Source organism: Watersipora subatra, chromosome 7, assembly GCF_963576615.1.
Source record: "Watersipora subatra chromosome 7, tzWatSuba1.1, whole genome shotgun sequence".
In the NCBI taxonomy this organism is placed as follows: Eukaryota; Metazoa; Bryozoa; class Gymnolaemata; order Cheilostomatida; family Watersiporidae; genus Watersipora; species Watersipora subatra.
Genome location: NC_088714.1, coordinates 16,832,439 through 16,857,459, shown reverse-complemented (window position 1 = coordinate 16,857,459; position 25,021 = coordinate 16,832,439). Strand labels below are relative to the sequence as shown.

At 32.9% G+C, this 25,021-nt stretch overlaps 1 protein-coding gene across 1 annotated transcript; it reads left to right on the top strand.

Annotated features, from left to right (window-relative positions):
• The first annotated feature begins 2,935 nt into the window (after nt 1–2,935).
• LOC137400479 (carboxypeptidase inhibitor SmCI-like) lies at nt 2,936–5,856 on the top strand. The gene is made up of 8 exons (XM_068086804.1): nt 2,936–3,040; nt 3,195–3,246; nt 3,400–3,482; nt 3,773–3,914; nt 4,034–4,169; nt 4,386–4,547; nt 4,692–4,853; nt 5,739–5,856. Exons 1-8 carry the CDS (start codon nt 2,936–2,938, stop codon nt 5,767–5,769), a joined length of 873 nt encoding a protein of 290 aa, XP_067942905.1. The 3' UTR covers nt 5,770–5,856.
• The last annotated feature ends 19,165 nt before the right edge of the window (nt 5,857–25,021 follow it).

Below are 25,021 nucleotides of genomic sequence, written 5' to 3'. Positions count from 1 at the left end.
CTTTCACTCTGAATGCACAAATAAAGTTGACATTAATATGTTGGGTGAAAGAAAGGACCGGGGTACATGTTTCAGCTTTATCATTTTCAGCCTTAAAAAAGTTTTTTCACAGAAATTTTGTTTTTATTTAACATATACAACAGTACCATTCTAATTTGTAAACTTTATATTACGCAAAAAGTGTTTTGTACAGTTCAAATACACTAAAAGAATATAAAACAAATGTAAAAATGTTTAAAAGTAAAATAATTAACAAGTAATAGCTAGATATTCTACATTCAAGTTGTATTAAAAGCTTTGATGAACTAGTACAAACATATAGCAGTGAAGCTTTACTTGAGTTATAGTTTAGAGTTACCAGCTTAGAGTTAAGGTTTAGAGTTACCAGTTTAGAGTTAGGGTTTAGAGTTACGAGTTTAGAGCTGAGAGTTAGGGTTTAGAGTTACCAGTTTAGAGTTACGGTTTAGAGTTAGCAGTTCAGAGTTAGGGTTTATAGTTACCAGTTTACAGTTGAGTTTAGAGTTAGGGTTTAGAGTTACCAGTTTAGAGTTAGTGTTTAGAGTTACCAGTTTAGAGTTAGTGTTTAAAGTTACCAGCTAAGAGTTTAGAGTTAGTGTTTAGATTTACCAGTATAGAGTTAGGGTTTAGAGTTACCAGTATAGAGTTAGGGTTTAGAGTTACCAGTTTAGAGTTTGGGTTTAGAGTTACAAGTTTAGAGTTAAGGTTTAGAGTTACTAGTTTAGAGTTAGGGTTTAGAGTTACCAGTTTAGAGTTAGAGTTTAGAGTTAAGGTTTACAGTTACCCGTTTAAAGTTAGGGTTTAGAGCTACCAGTTTAGAGTTTAGAGTTAAGGTTTAGAGTTACCAGTTTAGAGTTTAGAGTTAGGGTTTAGAGCTACCAGCCACAAAACTCTCAGCTTGAGAACTTCTTTACGCTTTTTCTTGTTATGCTCCAAAACTTATTAAATAAAAAGCATTACAGCAAATAATACAACGGTCGACGTAAAAAGTATTTAGCTTTTACAGATTTAACGATTGATTTTAGTGGGAACCAGAAATATGAGTGTAACAGCAAACTTGAAATTGAAACGGCACATTTTAAAATTATAAACTTAATAAAAGGTAGATGATTTTGAAAAAGTCTTTAAAATACTTAAAAAACAAACACAAAAGATAATAGTAACTAATAATAAAAAGTACATATTTAGTGTGCAATCAAAATAAAGCAGTTGGAAATGATAAGAATGGCTTAGTCTAGTGGCTACGCACTCATGGTTATAGACTTGCAATTTGCATAGTGAGATGAATTCCAGTGAGATGAGGGCTTTTCATTACTGAATTTAAATTGCTATATTCGGACACAAGTGTGACAGTTAAACAAACCAACAAAAGACCAACATACACCTAAGTTTATATATATAGGTTGGCCATTGTCTGTCTATCCGTTCTCTGTCAGGACATTAAGCTCAGAGCATAAGTACTTGTACTTGCAATATTATTCTTTAGCTGAGGGAGGTGACTGATTAGGTCAATGATTTTGATTCAGCTTGCTACACAGTTTATCATAAGTTAATGACCATACAAAGAAAATTTTAAACAGTTTGGCAACACTTTTCTGAGGCTTCAAAACATGGCCTTGAGCTTTGTGAGCCGTCTTACCAAATTTTTGAAACACTTATGTTGCGTTCGTTGAAACACACCTAAGTTTCACTCTGTGTTATTGTATAAATATACTAAAAACTTACTATCTGTATTACTGCATTATAGTGTAATTTTGGGTCAATTTCTATTTGGTGGTGTGCCACAGCTCAAAATAGTTTCAAAGCTACTGCTTTATAAAAGACACAATTTCGGGGCAACAAAGTTTTGTGCACACAATGTGTAAAGCAAGTTTTATCATTTGGATATATAACTGCCCTTGAAAAATCATTATGTCAATGATGATGGGTGTTTCTATAAGTTATAAATTAAACTTTTATATACATCTGTAGCAGCTTGTTTGCCTGACTCTAATCAAGGTGCGAGACTGCTTACGATATGTGTCAAACTGATTAAATAGATAAAATTGAAAATGCTGGAACTAATTAAATGGAGGATGTGTGACCATTTCTTGTTCTTCCTTTGCTATTGAACATTAGTATGGCGTGACTGCTTTAACGTTTCTAATACCTTGCTAAATTTTAAAAATCTTAATTATCTGAGCTGTGACCGTACACTGGGGTATGAAACGCTCAGATTAAAGTGATGACACAGTCTATTACATTTATAACAGCAACCAGCTATGAGGCTTCACCAAAGTTTAACATGTCTTATATAATTTTTGTTTTATTGGCAAAAATGTTCACGACATTCCGCCAAGCTGAGAGAATGTACAATATATGGCGCATTTAATATTTAAAAATTTTGACTAAAATTACATTAACTACCGTATTATTCAACAAGAACATCTGTAAAGATCTTACCTGGTCAATCATTCATTAGCTTGAATTTTTTTAGTGAGATATTAACTGTTTTATTTTATCAAATCATTAAGTTAACTAAAATTCATTAGAATCTACATAAACTTATAAGACTGTTAGTCTACCCAAATTTATTTTACAACATGCATTATTGTATTTTACTCTTCCCAGTTTTTCAACATTTAAGCAAAAACACACAAGAGTGGGTTTTAGAATCTTTGTATCAATATGTAGTTAGTTTCCTCCAATTGACCGAATTCAGCCGTTTAAATTATTGAACTACAACATCAAAGTGAACCAATCAAATTAAATTTAAAATAATTAACCTTTTTGATGTACCATCAGTACATAGTTATATTAAAGACTCGCTGTTTACATAGCTAACAATAGAGGTTGAAAGGTCAGGTAGCACTATATAAACTGAAACGAGGGAGTCTATCATCAGTATTTCACAGGTTAGTCAGCCTCAAGAGTCAGCATGAAGATTCAACTGATCGTGTTAGCTATCGCTGTTATTGGAAGCACCAGATCAGCTCCTCAAAATGAGGCAGCAATAGAAGGTCAAGGAAAAGAGATGGCTGTGGTAAGTTTTTATAATTGAATAGGCCATATAAAATATCACTTGAATTGCTATGACAAAAAAACTAAAACAGATCTAGGCAGAATTTATTGTAATTGAAATAGAATCTTGGTCTGAAGTATAACACAGTTAATAAGGAAAGACTGGCATACTTTAGGGTGTGGCTGAAAGAAAAGGAGCAGATGAATCCATATCTGACTATCAAAATGGTAAGTACATTTATATCATCATATTACTGCAGTTTTAACCTGTAAATGAGTTTTCTACACACTCAAGTCTAGCTATATCTCTATGTTTAACATGTCACCATTTGAAGCTCTTATAAGAGGAACTCAGAAATTAAGAGAACGTTTTATTTGCAGACAACAACTATCGTTATTACCAATATTATGGATCTAAAGGAACAAACATGATGTACACGTCACCTTATTATATCTCCAGGACTGTGAGTATACCGGTATTAACTTAATTATAAATAGTACATATTTATATAATTTTCAAACTATCCTATAACTATTTGGTGTTTGCTTCAAGACCATAATACACTTTTTCAGTTATTTCATTTTGTTTTTGCTGTTTGTCAATAAAATTACTTTATTAATATAAATTTCATTGTTTATATTAGAAAAGAAATAAAGGTGAGGTGATACTTTTGTTCAAAATTACTTGCTAGTGAGAAAATGTCTTTGTCATTGCCCACTATTTTTGTAGTCTGACCTTTTCCATTTGTATTAGGTTTATAACAAGATGGCTTCAGATCTGGCACAGTGCCAAAAAGAGAGAGACAGTCTCATTGTTGTTCAGAGTGCTGGGCAACAAGAAGCTAGGGCAGCTGTTGAAGAAGACGAATCTGATGAAGAAAAAGAAGAAATGGAAGGTAACAGGCTATTCATTTGAGTTCTAGTATTTTCTAAAATTGCTGGCTGAAGATATCTATTTTTCTCTATTGCATTGAGTTTACAAAAAACATGAAACAATAGCTGTTGCCTGTTTCAGTTGCGCCGATGTGTACCATGAAAGCTGACTCTGGACCCTGCTTATCATATGTCCAAAGATACTACTATAATGAAGACAAACAGAGGTGTGAGATGTTTGTTTATGGTGGATGCCTTGGAAACACCAACAACTTCAGGTAGAGAGTGACTCAAGCTAGTCTCTTTTGCAGTCATTTACCATTTTGTCTAAACTTTTCCTTATTCATATTTTGGCACTTATTACAAAGTTATTGGCGGATCTTTGATAAACGCTAAAAACAATAATTCTCATATTTTTATACCGTAAATAAAGATAAAAGACTTGTTGATAGTTTTAATTGAAATTATAAACTTCATTAAATATTTCATTTTAGAACTAAATACGAGTGTGAAAACTCTTGTATGAACCAGTGTAGCAGACCTCTCAACGTTGGATACTGTTCAGCTCGTCTCCCCCGTTACTATTATAACTCCGCCACAGGAAGGTGTCAGCTTTTCTATTATGGTGGATGTGGAGGAAACACCAACAACTTTATGTAAGTTTAATAGCTTAGTGCATTTTATTTTGGTTTTTTGTGATACACTAATTCAATTTCGTTTGGTAAGAAAGTGCTTTATCTAGTGATTTAAATTGACAACTTTAAATGGAATAAACTATGATTGCTTTATAATTCTTTTAGGACTATGCAGGAGTGTCAGGCCTCATGTGATAATACATGTGTGCTACCTCAAGAAAAAGGCTCTTGCATAGGTGCTGTAGCCAGATGGTATCATAACTCTGAGACAAACAACTGTGAAGTATTCATCTTCAGTGGCTGTGGAGGAAATGCTAACAACTTCCTGTATGTATACTTAGTTCTTAAAAAAATCTTTAGAAAACTTTTTGGCTGTTTATATCAGATTGATATGACTATTTAATTTTTATCTTGAAGCATTAAGAAAATCACATAATTCTACTTGGTTATATTGTTCCAGCTACTCTCACTACGATTTGAACACCCCATTGAGTAAGTGTTTGTAAGTTAAAATATAAAAACAAAGAGCGATATTCTGACGCATTGTAGTCTTGGGTAACTGAATGTTTATAATTTACGTAATTTTATAATTTATATTTACGACTCTTATTTTAGTTTGGTTGCTATTACGTAAGAAAAATAGAATGCAGTCATATCACACGGACTGGCTAAAAATACAGTTCAAGCTGCAATGCTGATGACTTGCTAATCTTTGCAAAGTGGAATATATATCTGAATCTGTAGAGTACCGCAGAATTTAGCATTGCTTTACAAAAACTCTATACAGCATGTTTACAAACATATCTGACTCCAATTGCATTTGAATGTCACAACTCAAATGGACGCTGGTAACTCTAGCAAAAAAACCAGGAAATGCTCGGTTTGACATACCTTGTCAATATTGCAATATTGCCACTATTATCTACAAAGTAGAATATAGCTTTAAAGTTGCAGAGTACAATAAAATATAGTAATGCCTTATAAACAGGCGACATAAACTAAAAAGGTACATCTATTCAGAATACTGAAAAACTTAATTGATTCTGATCATACCGATAGCTAACTATGTATATGTAACCTTAATTTGAATGTTACAACATAAATTAATGCTGGTAACTATAGCAAAAGAGAAAGGTTAAACTTTATATGACATCCCTTGTCTATATTGCATTTAGTACTCACCATGAATCTAATTATTTTGGTGTTTTGTAGAACCAAAGATGCCTGTGAAGAGCAATGCTAGAAAACAACAGACTAAAAAGAAACTCTTAAGATTTACAGCTCGGAATATGACTTGCTAATGATTGCTTGTTGCTATTTTTAATATGGCCACTTTATTTCAATAAATACGTCAAACCTTTACTGTACTAAAGTATATGTTATTCAATAAATTGGCGATGACTCTGAGTACTTGGATTTTTGTTCAAATAGTATTGTAAACATCAAACAGCATTTCATCAAAGTCTTACCTCATTGAAGCTATAGTCATAACAACAGTTTTGATTAATCATGACTAGATGCTAAACAAAACCAGATATAAAACAGCCAGTAAAAAATGAAGTTAATTCTTGGTTAGACTTAAAGAAACTGTTAGTACATTGCTAAATAAATTTAAAGCAGGTTTTTAGAAGTATATTCAAATTCACTAATATATATGTCCGCTGAAACTGTTAGTAATCACTGCTATAATAAATGTCAGTAGATAAAATTGTCAGTAGAGCAAAAAAATTATACATGGACATTTCAAAGTGTACTTCAAAATAACCTTGAAGTTTGTATGATTTTCTAGAGAGAAATAAAAAATATTTGTTCATAGCGAAGGCACAAAATTTCAAAATGGTTGTTATGTAGAGCATGCTAAATTCACATAACCTTACAGATTCACCCTTTCATTTGTGCAATTGGCCAATATAGTTCTACCTAATTGCACGCTTTGATAGAAAGTAGTGGAAAGTATTACACAAAATAGTCCTTGAAGACCTTGATACAAGCGTTTGCCTTTGGCGAGCTATAAATTATAGGGCTGTGTTGCTGCAGTGTTGTAGTACATGTAGATGTGCAAATAAATCCAAAACTTTTGTGTTTAAAACTAAACTTTTTCAGGTGAAATGTTTATCTATCACAAATCAGAAAGTTTTCGCCTTCTTCCTGAAATGTACTACAGTTTAAAAAATTTGTTTGCACACATAATTTACACTGAGGGCTTGTTTTGAATTCTTGCTTTCAAACCTTTTACTGAAAATTAGGGTATCAATGTTCAGAGCGGCCTACATACTAACTGTTACTGTAAATATTACTTATCTCTAGTAAAAGAAAATATTCTCTGATACACAATCCTTCTCTCCCTCATATTATTTATTGACATAAAATTTTGCAGTTCAAATTATTTTACCTATAGTTTAAAGGATCCTTATTATGATTCAATATTAACAAAGAGTAGTTCATAATAAGAAGTGTATGACTGTCTGTGGTAATGACTAGAATAATGTTAGCCATTATACCTTAATAGACGTTGATTTAACTCTTCGAAATAGTAAGTGCATATTCTTTTAAAATTTTTTTCGTTTTGCTCAGCTCATATTCTTAGATAATTTTCTTTTAAAAAATTGAACTACGAAAATGAGCACAGGAAAATAATTTTTGAAATGAAAAATACGAAAGTGAAATTATTGTTTGTAATTTATTTACTCCTAACTAAATGATAATTCACATGTTAATACACAGTGTAAGTCTCTAATTCATTTTCTTTTTAAGAAAATTAATTAGAGACAATAGTTTCATTTTCCTGTTTTATTTTTTCCTTTTTCTTTTTCCGTTATACATTCATTTAGGAAGTTATACAGTGTGACCCTTCAACACTACTAGATATACAGTTGTTATATATTCATTTAGTAAGTTATACAGTGTGGCACCTCAACACTACCAGATATACAATTGTTATATATTCATTTAGGAAGTTATACAGTGTGACAATTCAACACTACTAAATATACAGTTGTTGTACATTCATTTAGAGAGTTATACAGGAAATTGTACCAAAGTTACTTAAGCTTCTAGGACTTTTTCCATCAAGTGTTTCTAGATTTAGGTCAAACTTAGGCATATCTTAAATAAAAAAGCATGACATTGATCCAAATAGATTTTCATGGTGGCTTGTTTCTAAACTGTTAATTCAAATATTGCAAATTTTTATTCATTGCTAATCATTAATCTTTAATCATTCGTTTTGTCTAAACTTGAAAATGTTGTTAACAAAATATTCACTCAGGGAGGTTTTTTATTATGAAAAAAGTTTATCCTTAAAACACTTTACAGACTATTTATTGGGAGTTGTGCTAAATTTGCCAACCAGCAGTGTTGTTAAAGATCCTTAAAAGCAGAATGCTGGTTGTTAGAAAGACATTGTCCCTTCGAATAGCCAAATATTTAGTAAATGGTTGTGTAATATATAAATGTAAATATATATACTAGCTGTGCCACCTGGCGTTGCCCGTGTAATAGAAGAGTATTTGGACAGAAAATTGATTTGTATTTAACATATCACAACATTTGCCATTCTAACTTTCAAACTACATATCATGAGAAAAGTTTTTTGTCTTATAAACAATGAGAAGTAGAGAGAGTTTTGCTATTAGGCAGTTTAATAATGTGAGCGAACAGCTTCTCGTGACGTTATGCTATGACCCACGGCATACGTAAAGCAGTTAGGTATTGTTGTTATATAACGCCTTATATTGCCTAGTTAACAATTCGGCTTCTGTAGTCCAGTGGACTAGGTGTAAGATTTGTGAACGGCTGGTCCGAGATTAAATCCACTTCGTCACGAGGTATTTATTTTAAGATCTATAGCCCAGATTTCGGACGATCACCCGGAGTTTGAGAAATATATATAGGTATATATTTCTCAAACTCCGGGCATATAAACTCAAATATATATATACCTATATATGTATATATAGGTATATATATATTTGAAAAATTATTACGAAGAAAGTAAACTAAAAGTATATATATATATATATTCTATGATCTAGGGCAGGGGTGTCAAACCCATTTTCACCGAGGGCCTCATCAGCGTAATGGCTGTCCTCAAAGGGCCAGATGTAACATAGAATTGTAATGAAATGTAATCGAATAATGTAAAATAACTTAAACTAGTCTTTGATATTAAATAACTCTGACTTTATTACTTAAAGTTGCAAACAGAACAGCTGCACAGCAAAACATGCAGAACACTTGTTTTCGAACAAAAATCAGAAAAGTTACACAATACCCATCAACATGGGCATACTTTCAGTAAAATCAAAAATTGTGAGCTGCTAAGAACATAAATTTGTCGGCATACACACGTTAAATCTGCAAACACTAAATAATTGCAACACAAAATCAATATGTAAGCAGCAAAAAATCAAAAAATTATTTGTTATTTGCTGAAACAAAGTTAGACTTGCACCAAAGAAATTACAAAATATACAGTGTTTGACTAAAATTAGCAATTTATTACATACAATACAAAGTTATGAATATTATTTATACATATACAGTTAGTCATGAACATGAAAATCACGAAACTATAATTTCGAATTTTTCCTCGCGAGTATTATCTTCAAAGCATAGCAAATCTACATTCCAATATAACTCAAATAAACTGTCATAAACATGTTTCAAACAATAACAATATGTTCAGTAACTCTGTTCTTGACTTTTCAGATTTCTTGTGCCGCTCTAAGAATGAATATGATCCTATCGAGATTGAATGATAACTTTTGTCTGACTACGGTTGACAGCCTAAAAAGCGCATTTTTATTCGAGTGTAACGATTCAAATTGACAAAATTAAAAGTTAGTAAAAACTTTGAAACATTAAAAATAATGTTTCAATTTAATTTATGCAGTCTTTCACTGTCTTACCCCTTTTGAATCTGCATATTTACTTCTGGAGTTGAAAAAAATTGATCGCGAACGATAAATTTTAAAGTGACGGCGATGATTTTCGGTTCAGTTAGATGTCGCAATGGGCGTAGTAATTTAGTTATAACTTTTGCCAGAGAGATCATTAAGGCATATATGTACATTTGTTTGATTGGCCAGAAATTTTTTTTTCTGACTAATCAAAATTATTCTTATGTAATGTAACAATAACAACACAAGGAATAGATAAATTTCAGAGACAAGATAACTCGCGTTGGTGTGTGCCTAGCAACGTTATAAATACGGGAGAATGAGTTTCGTTTGAATGAGTAATTAAGCCCTCGCGGGCCACATAAAATGAGGTAGCGGGCCACATGTGGCCCGCAAGCCATGTGTTTGACACCTGTGATTTAGGGTATTGCATTTATAATTAGTGCTTAGTAGAAACTCTTCAAATATATCGTGGGGAGGGGGTAATTGACCTGGGGGTATATAGCCTAAGGGGGTAGGTGACCAGGGGGTAAATGACTGGGGTAGATGGCCGGAGGGGGGTAAGTGACCTGATACGGAGAGTAAGCGCCCAACGCGTGACGTAGACGTTGTGCTGTCAGCACTGGGATATTCTTGTCTAGAGAGAAAATGGCTAAAAGAAGCTGATGATCGGTCACTATTGTGAACTTGCGTCCATAGAGAAATTGGCGGTACTTTGTTACCCCATATATTATAGATAAAGCCTCTTTTTCAATCTGTGAGTACTTCTTTTGATGAACGCTTATGGTTTTAGAGGCATGGCACAGAGGCCTCTCTACTCCATCTTTTACTTGCAGAAGTACAGCACCGATTCCATATTGAGAGGCATCGGTGGCAAGAATCAGAGGTCTGCTGTCATCGTAATGAGTAAGCTGTGTAGCATCGACAATGTCTTGCTTTAGTGTGTGAAACGCTTTGTCATGTTCAGGTCCCCACATAAACTTAATGTCTTTGTGTAGACACTCATAGAGTGGAGCAGCCTTTTCAGGTAGGTTAGGTATAAACCTACCATAGTAGTTTATTTTACCAAGAAATGCCTGCAGTTCTTGTAGATTAGTAGGGCAAGGCAATTGTTTGGCTGCATTGACTGCAGACTCCGAGGGGGGCTTGCCATTTTTGCCAATGACATAACCCAAATACTCCACAGAATCTTTGAAAAAATCACACTTATCGTGTCTAATGCGGAAGCCATACTTCTGAAAGCGTGTGAGCAGTTTCTCAAGATTAGCCAAATGAGGTACTTCATTTTCGCCTGTTACAATTAGATCATCAAGATATGCTGCGACGCCTGGTAGGTCAGCAATCATAGCATCCATGCAGTACTGAAATTGTGCCGGACTAGAAGCAACACCAAAACACATTCTATTGTATTGAAATAGGCCTACGAGTGTATTCATGACACACAGCTTCTTCACACTATCATCAAGTTCAAGCTGATGATATGCATCTGCCAAGTCAATCTTTGAGAAATGTTTACCTCCAGTGAGTTTTTCAAGAAGTTCATCCAGCTTCGCCAGAGGATGCTGGTCCACTGATATCTGTTGATTTAGGGCTTTGAAGTTGCCACATATGCATACTTTGCTGATGGGCTTAGATACCACAACTATTATAGGCGCTGCATAGTGACTGTAGTCGATATGTTTCAAGACATCATTCTTAACTAAGCGTTCTAATTCTTGCTTTACAGCTTCTCGACGAGAAAAAGGTATACTTCTAGGTTTGAAGAATGCCGGTTTTGCATCAGGCTTTAGGTGAATAGGTATTTTGGTTTTAGTGCACAAGCCTAATCCATCTTTGAAAACATCAGGATATTTAGCAGAGAGCTCAGAAACTCTTCTGTGTCCTAGCGATTAGTCAATAACAGCTCGCGTCTGATGATGTTGATTTAGATCTGCTGAACCCTGTTCAGGTAAGCCAAATGTGTCACTCCAATCTAATCTAAAAAACTGGTGCTATCATTGGTGTCAACAACAATTAATTGAAGATCAGTCTTATGTTGTTGCCCTACCTTCACATTAACAGTGCAGACACCTTTAACTGGAAGTTGGTGGTTTCCATAGCCTGTCAAGCGTGCTGGCACAGCAGTGAGTGGAGGTGAACCAAGTTGTCTGTAACCTTCTAGGCTAACCATGGAGCATATAGCACCAATGTCCCAATGAAATCTAGCTGTCCGGCCATTGACTTTTGTGTCTATCCAAATCTGCTTACCAACTCGCTCAGACACACTAAACACAGACTCATTTACAGCATTAGTCAATAGTTGTTCCGCGGGGAGATCGACTTGTATTTCAGATTGGCAGATGGAGCTTATGTGCCCAGTACGTTGGCAGTTTCTGCATACAAGGTGTCTTTTAGAACATTGTTTTCTATCATGTTTTACATAGCAGTCAGGGCATGACTTGTTGCGTTTGTTTTGAATTGGTTGCCCTTGACCTTTGTGTTGGATTCGCTTCTGTTGATACTCGCCTGTCACCTTGTTTACAGAAGCTAGAAGAACCTCATGAGGCTCACCTGAGATTATTTTCTCAGTTTCTGTGGTTTTCACATACATTGAGGCTTTCTTAAGAACATTTTCTAGCGTAGGGTCAGGTTTAAAGAAGACATTGTCGTCGAACATCTGGACACACGGTTTTTTTGATTATCATTTCACGTATCATTTCATCAACATAACTTTGCTTACAGCTGCCACGCTTGCATGTAAAGTGGCAATCACGAGCTAAACCACGAAGTTCAGCGGCCCAGTCTGCATAGGTTTGTGCTGGTTTCATTTCGCATTGATAGAACGTATATCCCGCAGCCTGAACATGAGTGGTATCGTTGAAATGGCTTGTGAGTTTGCCTGTTAGTTCATCGTATGATTTAGTAACGATGTCTTCTGAACCAAATAGATTCTTTAGTAGCTCATAAGTTGTCGGTCCTACCCATGACAGCAAACATGCACGTTTTTGGTCATCTTTTGTCGTATTATAAACCAAGAAATGTTGGTTAAAGCGCTCTATATAAACATCCCATTTCTCTGCTTCTCTAAAAATTGCTCAAACTTTGGTATTGATGACGATTTTGGTCTTGTTCTGTTGCTCTGTTCGTTGACTTTGAGCAGTTCCATAAACTGCTGTTGAAACTGCTGCTGCTGCTGTTGCATTGCCTCTAGAATGGCTTTTACATTCTCATCAATTTTGTCAACTGTTGACAGCTAAATATAATCCAATGTTAGTTGACTGTAGTTTGTAGGTAAGGTTCCTGTATTCCACTTCTGTCACCAGTTGTTACATCTTGCAGTAAGAAGCAATAAGCAATGTAACATAATTAGACAGCTTTATTAGCAACTGAACCACAGTTAACACTAGCCAACTCAACACTGAAAAAAGTTAGCCAGCCAGCTAGTAAGTAAGCCAAAATATAGGGGATGACTCATCCTAAGCTATTAATAAAACATTAGCTGCATCTGTCCGGGCGGGAACAATACTGAACTCTAGTGATAGTTCGGACATATCAACGAGTACTACAGAACTACAGCTACTATAGAACTTGCACGGGTACTCCGAGCGTTGCGATAGGCGACGGTGAGAAGAACGCGAACATGGTATATTACAAAAACCACACCATTTCATTCACTTTTAGAAACACTTTTAGTAGCAGTTCTGGCCTGTTCTAGCCGTAGCCGTGTTCGCTCAGCAGTTTCTGTTTGGCAAAAAGGCTATCATGTGGGCACTATGTTTTATTATTGTAAAGTGCTAATGCTGTATCAGCCTTGACATCATACTGTATGTGCTGTTATACATGTAAATTTTACTGATAATAAATTTTATCAACACAACCACATTACTACGGCACTGTTTGTTATAGCCAGAAAAGGCTATCCGATAAAATATTAAACTGTAAAATGACCCCAATGGCCTTTTTTTCAAAGCTCCCATAACAGTACAAGAAAGTGTTCTTTTCAATTTAGAAAATAATTAAAGAGGAGACTATAACAGAACTTGCGATGACTTATTTTCTGGTATGCTGAGTGAATGATTAGGCAGTGCTTGATGCAGTAAAATATATTTGCAAAATTTAAAAACTAGTTATTTGTTTTCCTCAGACTATTAGGGTTGTTTTGATATATAGTTTTATGTATGCATTACCAAATCTTTCCAAGTTATGAAGAATTTAATCCAGTGTTACACTCATTTGAACAGGCTGACAACGACTTTCTGACGCCACTGTAGAAACACGTTGTAAGAAATGGTTAACATTTCATAAGCATTGTTTAGAATGAGGTGCAAAAAAAGATAAATTCATACATCATGTTTAGGAAAGTACTTGATTTTTATTTTATATGCAATCAGTTGTGTAGCCTCTCTTTAAATTCTAGCAAAAAATATATGTTAGTAGCTCTAGCAAAAAAAAGCTAAAAAAACCTTGTTCGAGATGCCTTGTCAAGATATTGTTTTTTTGCTATTTTCACAAGTCATACTCTTATTGTAGTTAATTTATTTTTATTTGTAAAACCAAAGAGGACTGTGAAAAGCAATGCTAGAAAACACAGACAAAAGAAAATCGATCCTAACTCATTGCGCACTCATCTTCTTGCTTGCCTTCTTTAAGATGGCACAATAATATTAATAACAGTAACAGTAATAACAATAATAATAATAGTAATAATAATGGTTGCCTATTGCGATGTTCAAAATGGTTTATATATATTAATAGATACCTCAAACTTCCTCCATACTGAAATGTATATAGTTTTATAGAAGGAAGATGGCTCTATCTATTGAAAACTTCCACAAACACCAAACCATTAAACAGGATTTATCAAAGCCATACTTTTCCCTCTACCGGTTTATTGAAAATTGTGCCTGTAAAGGGAATATCTTTAATAACCATTACTAGTAAAGAGCAGAAGCAAGTATGAAGCAATTATTCAAAACAACAAAGTCAAGTCTTATTTGAAAATGAAAATTTTTTTGCTAAATTACCAACTTGAGTTGCCACAGTTGTGAGATCCTCTAGTATAGGGGTATCCGGAGCAGTGTGGACACAAATCAAAAAATGTCAGGCCAAAGAAACTGCAAAGTAGAAGTGCTAAAAATATCTAAAAGGCCTAACTAAGCAGGTTACAAATGCTATGTAGCAAATTAATTTACTTTTGACTTGTTTTTTTAAAATGGAGTAAAGATTTTTAATGTACTTACATGTACTTTATGAATAGTTAAAAAAAGATAATTTATACGGTAAACGTTTATCAATAATATCATCAACATAATAATCCCTATGAGCAAAAAGGGGCATATCTCAACAAACTATGATTAGGTCGATGTAAAGTGATAGAAAACAGACAATTGTTATAGAGGCTAAAATAGTATTAGTTAGGTGTGTAGGTAAACAACAGCAATATAAACAAATAATTAGGGCACACCAAAGACTACAACAAAATTAGTTTTTGATTGCCTAATAATACAATCAAGCTTCATTTACAATTACATACTAAAGCCTCATTCAGTATAATTAACTTGACAATTTCTCAAACTATAAAACATTTGCTATTTGCTATTTGCTAGTCATTTTTTAAACACTGATTTTATTGTAAACCTCTTTGTTGGCTTTGCCGTAGTGCTACTAACTTCTTTCTACTTCCTCCTACTAACTAAGCTTTTATTTGTTTTGAAAACTTTCAAGTTTATCATTTTTCATGGCTGAAACTTAAATGTATCATTACATCAGCACAATAATTGTTATGCTACCCAATAACTATCGTGGTGTACTTTTAAAATAAACCAAACAAGTGTCAATAAACTTTTTAGAAATTTAATTGGGTTTCAAAGGACAGCAATCAAACAGTATACTATACCAATGGCTTAAACTGATGTCACTAACAGAGATGGTAAAGGTCTTATTCTCCCATTATTTGCAGAAATCGCTGCAGCCAAAAACCAAACAACAATACTGTTTTACTTTTGCAACGAGTGTAGATAACTTTTTTGTTTCAAAAGCTTTCACTATCTCATCACTGTTCTAGTACCTACATGTATGTGACTTATAAACCTTTGTGTAAATTTAGTTTTTCAGTATACATTAGAGTTATACTAAAATGGTTGCTGAGCTCAAAATAGTTTTAAAATGTAAGCATCAGATGGTTCTGAACAAAACAAGTTTTGAAATTAAATAAGTAGTCTGACAGTGCATTTAACATGATACATAGGAAATGGCATTAAAGGCATTGATAACAGGGTTGTTGTTTGCTGTTGCTGTTGTTTGTTGCCATATCAGACACAGTTGAACAATATGCCTACAGAACAAATATAATTTTTCTCCTTCCAAGAAAGGTCATATGCCAAACTTTACATAACAAACTACAAAATTTCAGTATCTAGTGTGTCACAATACCTGGCCTTACACAACAACTATTTATAAACACAAAAAATATTAGTTAATTCGTAGTATTTGAATATTATACTAAAAGTGGACTAATATTCCATTTTGTTAGTCCCAAGGCTAACATTTATGTTCTTGTTAACTTGTATCAGTGGTCAGTATGTTTTTGGTCTCAATCTCCTTTAAGATTTTGTTTTAGTTGTTCAGATGAGTTTTCGAACATCCACCATACCTTACCGATAGATGTTTTAAGTAACAGTCTAGTCTGATTGGCAACAGCAACACCATCTTACATTAAGTTGGTCTTCCTACCACATCAGAACTTTCAGGATTATGACATGCTTGATGCTTGATAGATAAATCAAGGTAGCCTGCCATTTTTTCCAGCTTTTTTCTTGGCAGAGATTTTGATTGCTTGGCAGTCATACAACAAGCTCCGCAGTCTAAGCCTTTGAGCAAAAAATATAGCGAAAATCTTTAAACTTTTTCTCACAACCTAGTAACTTAAATTACACAAGTGTTGCACCTGTGATGTAAAAGCATATCATTAATAAACTCTATCATACATGCTGTCATATTTAGGCATCTGTTCTGCGGTGGGGACATTGGTAGCAAACTACTTGCTCTCCATCAAATGAGCTTCAACTCGTGATTATGACTCAAACTTTTATATTTCATTGCCAAGTTTCAGCAATTTATGTAGGAAAATGTTATCAGGAAACCAAGTTGCAAAAAGCGAGAGCCGAGCTTACTTCATATCTGTTGCTCACATTGGTGTACCTTTGTAAACTTACATGTAAATGATAGGTGGCTAAATGAGCTTTAAAACTGTGTAGATATTCTTTACCTTAAATAAAAGGCAAAATTTGAGCTAAATTTAGACTATTTTTAAATATTTAAGTTAATTATAAATTTAAAAATGTACATGCATAGTTTTGAGACTTTGTTTGTTTTGTAACATATTGTAAATTTAGTTTTATATAGAATAATTTTTCAAAGATCTTGCTACAACTATGTAGATGTTTATATGCAAAACGATAAAACCTTTATTAATTAGCATCACCAAATAGAAAAATAACTTGGTTACCTAATACTAGTGGTGCATACATCGGCTCTAGTTTTAAAATATATCGAGAATATATGTTTAACATTGAATGATATAAACCTAATCTAGCTACATTATAGATAAATAACGAGTTTTAATAAGGGTCTTAAACAATAAATAAAGCATCTGATAGCATTTCAAACGAACGGTATAACAAATACCTCTAAACAAGTGATATCTGCTGGCCACTATGATGGACAACCTCTATTTGAATGCCCCCTTTACTTGAACATCACCTCTAATAAAATGGCACTGTAGAAAAAAAATAGAGAGCCATTCTTCGATTGAACACCACCTCTATTTAACCACCACTTTGGTATTCTTTGATCTTTACAACCCACGATAAAAAGTGATCAGTAGAAAAGTGCTTACAAAATGGTGCTAATAATTTCATAATAATTGTAACAGTCCTCAGAATAATTATAATACTACTAATAATGTTACATCAGTAACAATTTTTTTGTTGTTGCTGTAGTGGTTGCTACGATTTTAGTGATGGTGAAGATGAGAAGATCGATTGTCACAATCATCAGAACTGCACTCTGATTCTAACTCTCTAAGATTTAAATCTGATCAATTGTTTCCAGATTCATCCAAAATGTGGTCTGAAATCCTACCTGAAAATTTTAAAGTATTTTGATGAATAATGAGAGTACTCTTCAGGAACACCGTACAACGTAATAGCAACGTGTTTGATGTCTGTATTATACTTAGTAACAATGATCAACTGTAGGCATTTGAAAGCATATTTGTATTTTACAACTATATTTGACAGTACTGCATAAGAACTTATTTTACTCATTGATATGTTTGGACAGCATTCGGCCAAAACTGGCTTTTTATGAGCAATACAAAATCAGCTATGAGCGCTGATCTATCGAAAACTGAGGTTGGATAATGGCAATGATGCTATCATATAATATGCTAAACTTCTGAAAATTTATAGATTATGTAATGATAATTATCTATGAAATGTTACAAATATATGTTAAAAACAGACAAAATAAACAAACTCTATCTATAATAAATGCAGAAACAAAAATTAACTATTTTAAAACAAAAATATTTGCATCGTTTGCTCGACCAGATGCCTTATTATTTTTGTTTGCATTTGAATTCATTTCAGTTTCCTCTGGCTGTTCTATACCTTCCACAGTGTTTTCTAACCTATTGAGGTTAGAAAAAACTGCGAGCAGTGTCCTTTTCAACACTGCTGAACTAGTCAATTTAGTGTCCAAACAATCTCTTAGCAGATCAAAACCTTTATGCCCTGCCATTTAAAATACATACTTTTTGCATAAATAACAAGAAACATTCACAGATTGCACATGTGCGCTACACACAAATTCTAACCTCAAAAAAGTAGAACAGACTTTATTATAATTACTCCGGCCAATCATTGAAGTCTATTTTCTAACTTCAAAGCTTTTCGGTTTCTTCTTTAAAACTTGGAAAGAAATACCATTGAAATAATAATGACTATATATTCAATGATAAATAATAAATTATAACTGTATCCAGTTAGTGTTTTACATTTCTGTGTCGTAAAAGAGTTGACTTCATCTTCCCAAAAATTTGACCAGCTGTTTGAAAAATATATTGCCGCCTTTTATTTGAACGTGACTTTTAATAAAACGCCCCTATAGGGAAAGGGTTGAAAAATGGAGCCTCATGGAGTGCAAATAAAGGATTCATGGTATTTATGTACAACATTTTATTCGCACTAGTACTCATCAACAAAATAATGATTTTCATTACATGACAAAAAGGGAAAAAATGAACAGCAATAATCAATAAATGAAAAGAGCAACTTTCATATAATTATTGGGGTCTGGTCTTTTTAATGAGTTAAGACCTGAGAAGTTGAGACAAGTTAAGAGCTAAGACCTGAAAAGTTAAGACCTGAAAAGTTAAGTTAAGACCTGAAAAGTTTTTTTTAAATTCATTTTTCCATAAATATTAATAACATTAATGCTAAAGCATTAAATGATTTCCTTCGGCAACTTCTTTAATTCATCTACGTGACTCATTTGGATAGTTCCAGAAACTTCCATCATTTAATGGAATTTAACTTATTTCATCACTACTCTCAGGCAAGAGAAACTAGTACAAATATGGCCCAGCAAGTTGTATGCCACACAAGTTTTTTAGCAGTTTAGATGAGTTGATAATGTAAAGGCACAAAACCTGGACATTGCTAATTGGCATAAAACAAAAAACACCTATAATAGCAGCTCAGCCATGCTCAGCATTTTTTAATTGAGTTGTAATAAAATTTTATTAAATAAAAGTGATTTTTGCTGGACCAATTATAATAATCTCCATTTATTAGGCAATCAATTTTTTTTATTGCTAGGTTATCAATCCATAAGCTATTTTTTGCAAAAATGAGATAACTTGCATTACAGCTCATACATGATTTATATTCCTAACAGAATATGTTTAGAACACTGGTAAACTAAATCAACTTAACAGCATTGACTCTCAAAAAATTAATGTAACCACTGATTAATATAACTACTAATATAACTAGTAATATAACTACTAATATAACTACTAATATAACTACTAATATAACTACTAATATAACTACTAATATAACTACTAATATAACTGCTAATATAACTAGTAATATAACTGCTAACATAACAACTAATATATCTACTAAAATAACTACTATTGTAACTGCTAATTTAACTACTAATATAACTACTAATATAACTACTAATATAACTACTAATATAACTACTAATACAACTACTAATATAACTACTAATATAACTGCTAATATAACTAGTAATATAACTGCTAACATAACAACTAATATATCTACTAAAATAACTACTATTGTAACTGCTAATTTAACTACTAATATAACTACTAATATAACTACTAATATAACTACTAATATAACTACTAATATAACTATTAATATAACTGCTAATATGACTAGTAATATAACTGCTAATATAACAACTAATACATCTACTAATATAACTACTAATATAACTGCTAATATAACTAGTAATATAACTGCTAATATAACAACTAATATATCTACTAATATAACTACTAATATAACTACTAATATAACTACTAATATAACTACTAATATATCTACTAATATAACTGCTAATATAACTACTAATATAACTACTAATGTAACTGCTAATGTAACTACTAATATATCTACCAATATAATTACTACTAGGAATTCCACTGTCATACAGCCCACAACCAAAGTGATATTGGAAAAAAGAAAGGGTACTGATGGTTGAGAAATGCAATATTAGCAGTCGAATGGCACTGCAGTGCAATAGGATAACTGCAATGGTAGCTGTAATGTATTGGGTGTAGGTGTTATTATATACAACAAACAGCAATAATGAAAGGAAAAGATTATATTTTTATTCTCTCCCCGTGCAATAGGAGAAATGCAATATTCGCCAATATTAGAAGTAAAATGCACTGATATTATTAGAATAACCAATATTATCAGTATAGTAATAATATAAAACCAATGCACAATTTGTTTTACATTTCAAAACGTCATAGCTAGCAATATCAAGAAGTTGTGATAATTATATAGATTTTTTTTAAATCTGTACTACTTAGTCATTGTTCTGTTACAGTAGTCATCCAAACTTATAATTAAATATTGTGATAATCTCATAAGAATCGTTAAAAAAAATATCATTCTCATTTCCTTTACTTACACTGCGTTGGACATCAGTTAGAATACCAAAGTACTCAAAAGTGTCTAAAATGTCAGTTACTTTGAAATCGGCAAGAATGAAATGATTTCAGCACTCCTACGTTATTTACAGAAAATTTCGGCAATTCGACAATGCAATAGACTGGTGAAATGTGCAAATTATTTTTCTGTGAAATGCGCATGACTTAATTGTTCTATTCTCTGTCGCTCAGGGTTTCAATTTCCGGTCTTAACTTTGATAAAAGTAAGGCTTAGCAAGTTTTAATAACGATTTTTGGCCAAATAAATCTGTCTATTTGTGTATAATCCTTTTAGATGGATAAGTTTTAAGATACTGGCTACACTTTTCAAAGGCTTGGTAATATATTTGAATAGGTTTATATATGTTTCGTATCGTTATTATACTTAAACGACTCTACAAAACAATGGTTAAAATTGTTGATGAGATTTCGAAACGAGGGTTTGCGACGTTGTTGATGAATAATTTTTGTAAATTGTGTGCACATGCATCTGTCATAAAATCTCTCAAACTTCGCTCCACTCATTTGGTCGTAAAAATATAACTACTAATATAACTACTAATATTACTATCAATATAACTACTAATATAACTACTAATATAACTACTAATATAACTACTAATATAACTACTAATATAACTATAATATAATTACTAATATAACTACTAATATAACTACTAATATAACTACTAATATAACTACTAATATAACTACTAATACAACTACTAATATAACTACTAATATAACTACTAATATAACTACTAATATAACTACTAATACAACTACTAATATAACTACTAATATAACTGCTAATACAACTACTAATATAACTACTAATATAACTACTAATTTAACTACTAATATAACTACTAATATAACTACTAATATAACTACTAATATAACTACTAATTTAACTACTAATATAACTACTAATATAACTACTAATATAACTACTAATATAACTACTAATATAACTACTAATATAACTACTAATACAACTACTAATATAACTACTAATATAACTACTAATATAACTACTAATATAACTACTAATACAACTACTAATATAACTACTAATATAACTACTAATATTACTATTAATATAACTACTGATATATCTACTAATATAACTACTAATATAACTACTAATATAACTATAATATAATTACTAATATAACTACTAATATAACTGCTAATATAACTACTAATATAACTACTAATATAACTACTAATATAACTACTAATATAACTATAATATAATTACTAATATAACTACTAATATAACTACTAATATAACTACTAATATAACTATAATATAACTACTAATATAACTACTAATATAACTACTAATATAACTACTAATATAACTACTAATACAACTACTAATATAACTACTAATATAACTACTAATATAACTACTAATATAACTATAATATAACTACTAATATAACTACTAATTTAACTACTAATATAACTACTAATATAACTACTAATATAACTACTAATATAACTACTAATATAACTACTAATACAACTACTAATATAACTACTAATATAACTGCTAATACAACTACTAATATAACTACTAATATAACTACTAATATAACCACCAATGTTTAATGCTTACAACTTTTTGGCATGACAACTCTTTCAAGGTTTCATTGCATCATTCTCTTAAATTATTACACTAACAGCTGAAAATGTTTACTATCAACATCAATACAGTTTTTAGAACTTTATCGATTAGCTGTTTATAAATTATGACAGATGAACCACTGTTTTACCGATAATATTTAATATTTAGTCTGTACTTTAGTATCCAGAGTTATCCATACATATTTACCGTAATCTTTAATAGCGCGGCTTCATTGTGGTGGCTCTAAATGTACATAAAATTATAATAAATAAAAAATTAGAAGTTTTTTACTTTTTAGCTATCTGACAGTTTTCTAATGAGCATACAACCACAATTGATAGTTTTTTACATTAATTACATATTTTTTATATTTTCATCAGTACTAGAAATTGTAGTGTCTTAGTTCCCACACATTGTATGTTTTCATTAGCATGCCGAGAAAACCATTATGTTGGTCATTATGTTTAGTCAGCCTATTTACCTTGGTTGCATTATTGTCTCATCAAGTTTTATGGCACATTGTATGCCTTGGATATATGTACATAATACAGTTCTTGTATAGACAGCAACCAAGCAAGTGCCTCTCTAGTTCTGATTATCATGCACAATATTGGCGACGAGGATTAAACTAACGCTTTGATTAAACCATTGGATTACACACCGCTGATCTGCGATAGAGACTGTTTACTGACCATGGCTATGGCAGGGCTTCCAGCATTTTCAGAGGGAGAGGTGGATGGTTATGTAGAAAGGCTAAACAGTTATTTCATTGTCAGCAAGACTAAAGATGAACACAAAGTGCATGTGTTGGTCGCGGGTCTACCTGCAGGCACGTATGGTGTACTGCGGGACTTGTGCAGTCCAAGAATGCCTAGTGAGATGGCTTTCGATGAACTGACAAAACTTCTCAAAGATCATTACGGAGGCTCTACAAATCCTATATTAGAGCGCCAAAAGTTTAGGCAAGTGGAGAGGAGGCCAGATGAGAAGGTAAATGAATACGTAGTAAGGCTAAGAAAAGCAGCGAGAGGGTGTGACTTTAAAACAAATCTCAGCGAAAACCTTGTCGAACAGTTTCGAAGAGGTATCAACCATTCTCACATTGCTTCATGTCTTGTTAGAATACCTAATGATAAACAGTTTGACTTAGACACAGTGCTTAAGATGGCTGTAGAGGCAGAGTTGTATGCTGATGGTAGCAGTGGCACAGCGAGTAAAGACAAAACCGAAGTCCTATCTGATGGTATACACAGGATTGGTAACACAACCAATCGTCAGCCTCGACAGGGTAAAGACAAAGATGTCATCTGCTTCCGGTGCAACCGCAGAGGCCATATTGGAAGTGACCCATCCTGTCAGGCTCGAGGTAGAACTTGTAACACTTGTAAAAGACGAGGGCATTTCTCGGGCTCGAAATACTGTACAAACAGCTCATCAACACAGAAAGTATGTACAGTTGGTAGTGAGGAGACAACTCCAACCGAACGTAGCAATACTCAATTTCAGGAGAATCAACTATTTACAATTGGTGAGGCATCAACGTCGACAAAGTGTAGCCAACAAATAGCTGGAGTTTCAAGTGGCATGCCAAAAGTACAACTGTCTGTAGCCGGAAAGACTGTGACATTTTTGATCGATTCAGGAGCTTGCGCCAACATCATAGACATTAAGACATACGATGGGATACACAAGGATGCAACACTGATTCCTACTAGCCGTGAACTGTTTGCTTATGGAAGTAACACCAGGCTAGACCACAAGGGAGAAATAAACACTAATGTTGCATGTGCTGCTAATGGTAGAGTAGTGAGTACAAAACTATATGTATTTAGCAATGCTACCATGTGTTTATTGAGCTATGAAACTGCTAGAGATTTAGGTATTTTGTCTATCAATGACAATGTTGTATATGCTGTTAGTGGTTGTCACAAAGATATAGTAGATAGATTTCCCAAGGTTTTTGAGGGTGTAGGGAAATTAAAGGATGTTTCTGTAAAGTTTCATGTAGACCATAGTGTGCCTCCTGTAGCACAGCCTGTACGTAGGTTACCTTTTGGATATAGAGAAAAGGTTAAACAGAATTTAGACAATTTGTTAGCCAATGACATCATTGAGCCAGTGGAGGGGGTGGGTACTTCTTGGGTGAGCCCACTCGTATGTGTGATGAAAGACTCTGGTGAGATTAGGCAAACCATTGACATGCGTCTGGCAAATAAGGCCATCCTTCGTGAAAGACACCCTGTCCCTACTGTTAAGGAAATGCTTGCTGGGTTAAAGGGTGCGAAAGTGTTTTCTAAGCTAGATCTCAATCAAGGTTTCCACCAAGTTGAGCTTGACCCTAACTCACGTGACATAACAACATTCATTACTCCATTTGGTCTTTTTAGATATAAACGTCTAATACAAGGTGCAAATGCTAGCCCTGAGATATTTCAGCATGTAATAAGGCAGACACTGGTAGGTTTGGAAGGGGTGCAAAACTTAGCAGATGATATCATTCTATATGGGTCTAGCGCTGAAGAGCATGATAGACGACTGCACAGCCTGCTTTGTAGGTTAGAACAAGTAGGACTGACACTGAATGGAAAGAAATGTGCTTTTCGAATGTCTTCTATTAGATTTCTAGGGTTCATTGTTTCAGCTGCAGGTATCTCTGCAGACCCTAGTAAAGTTGAGTCTATAGTCAACTTTAGGCGACCAGATAATGTGACAGACTGTA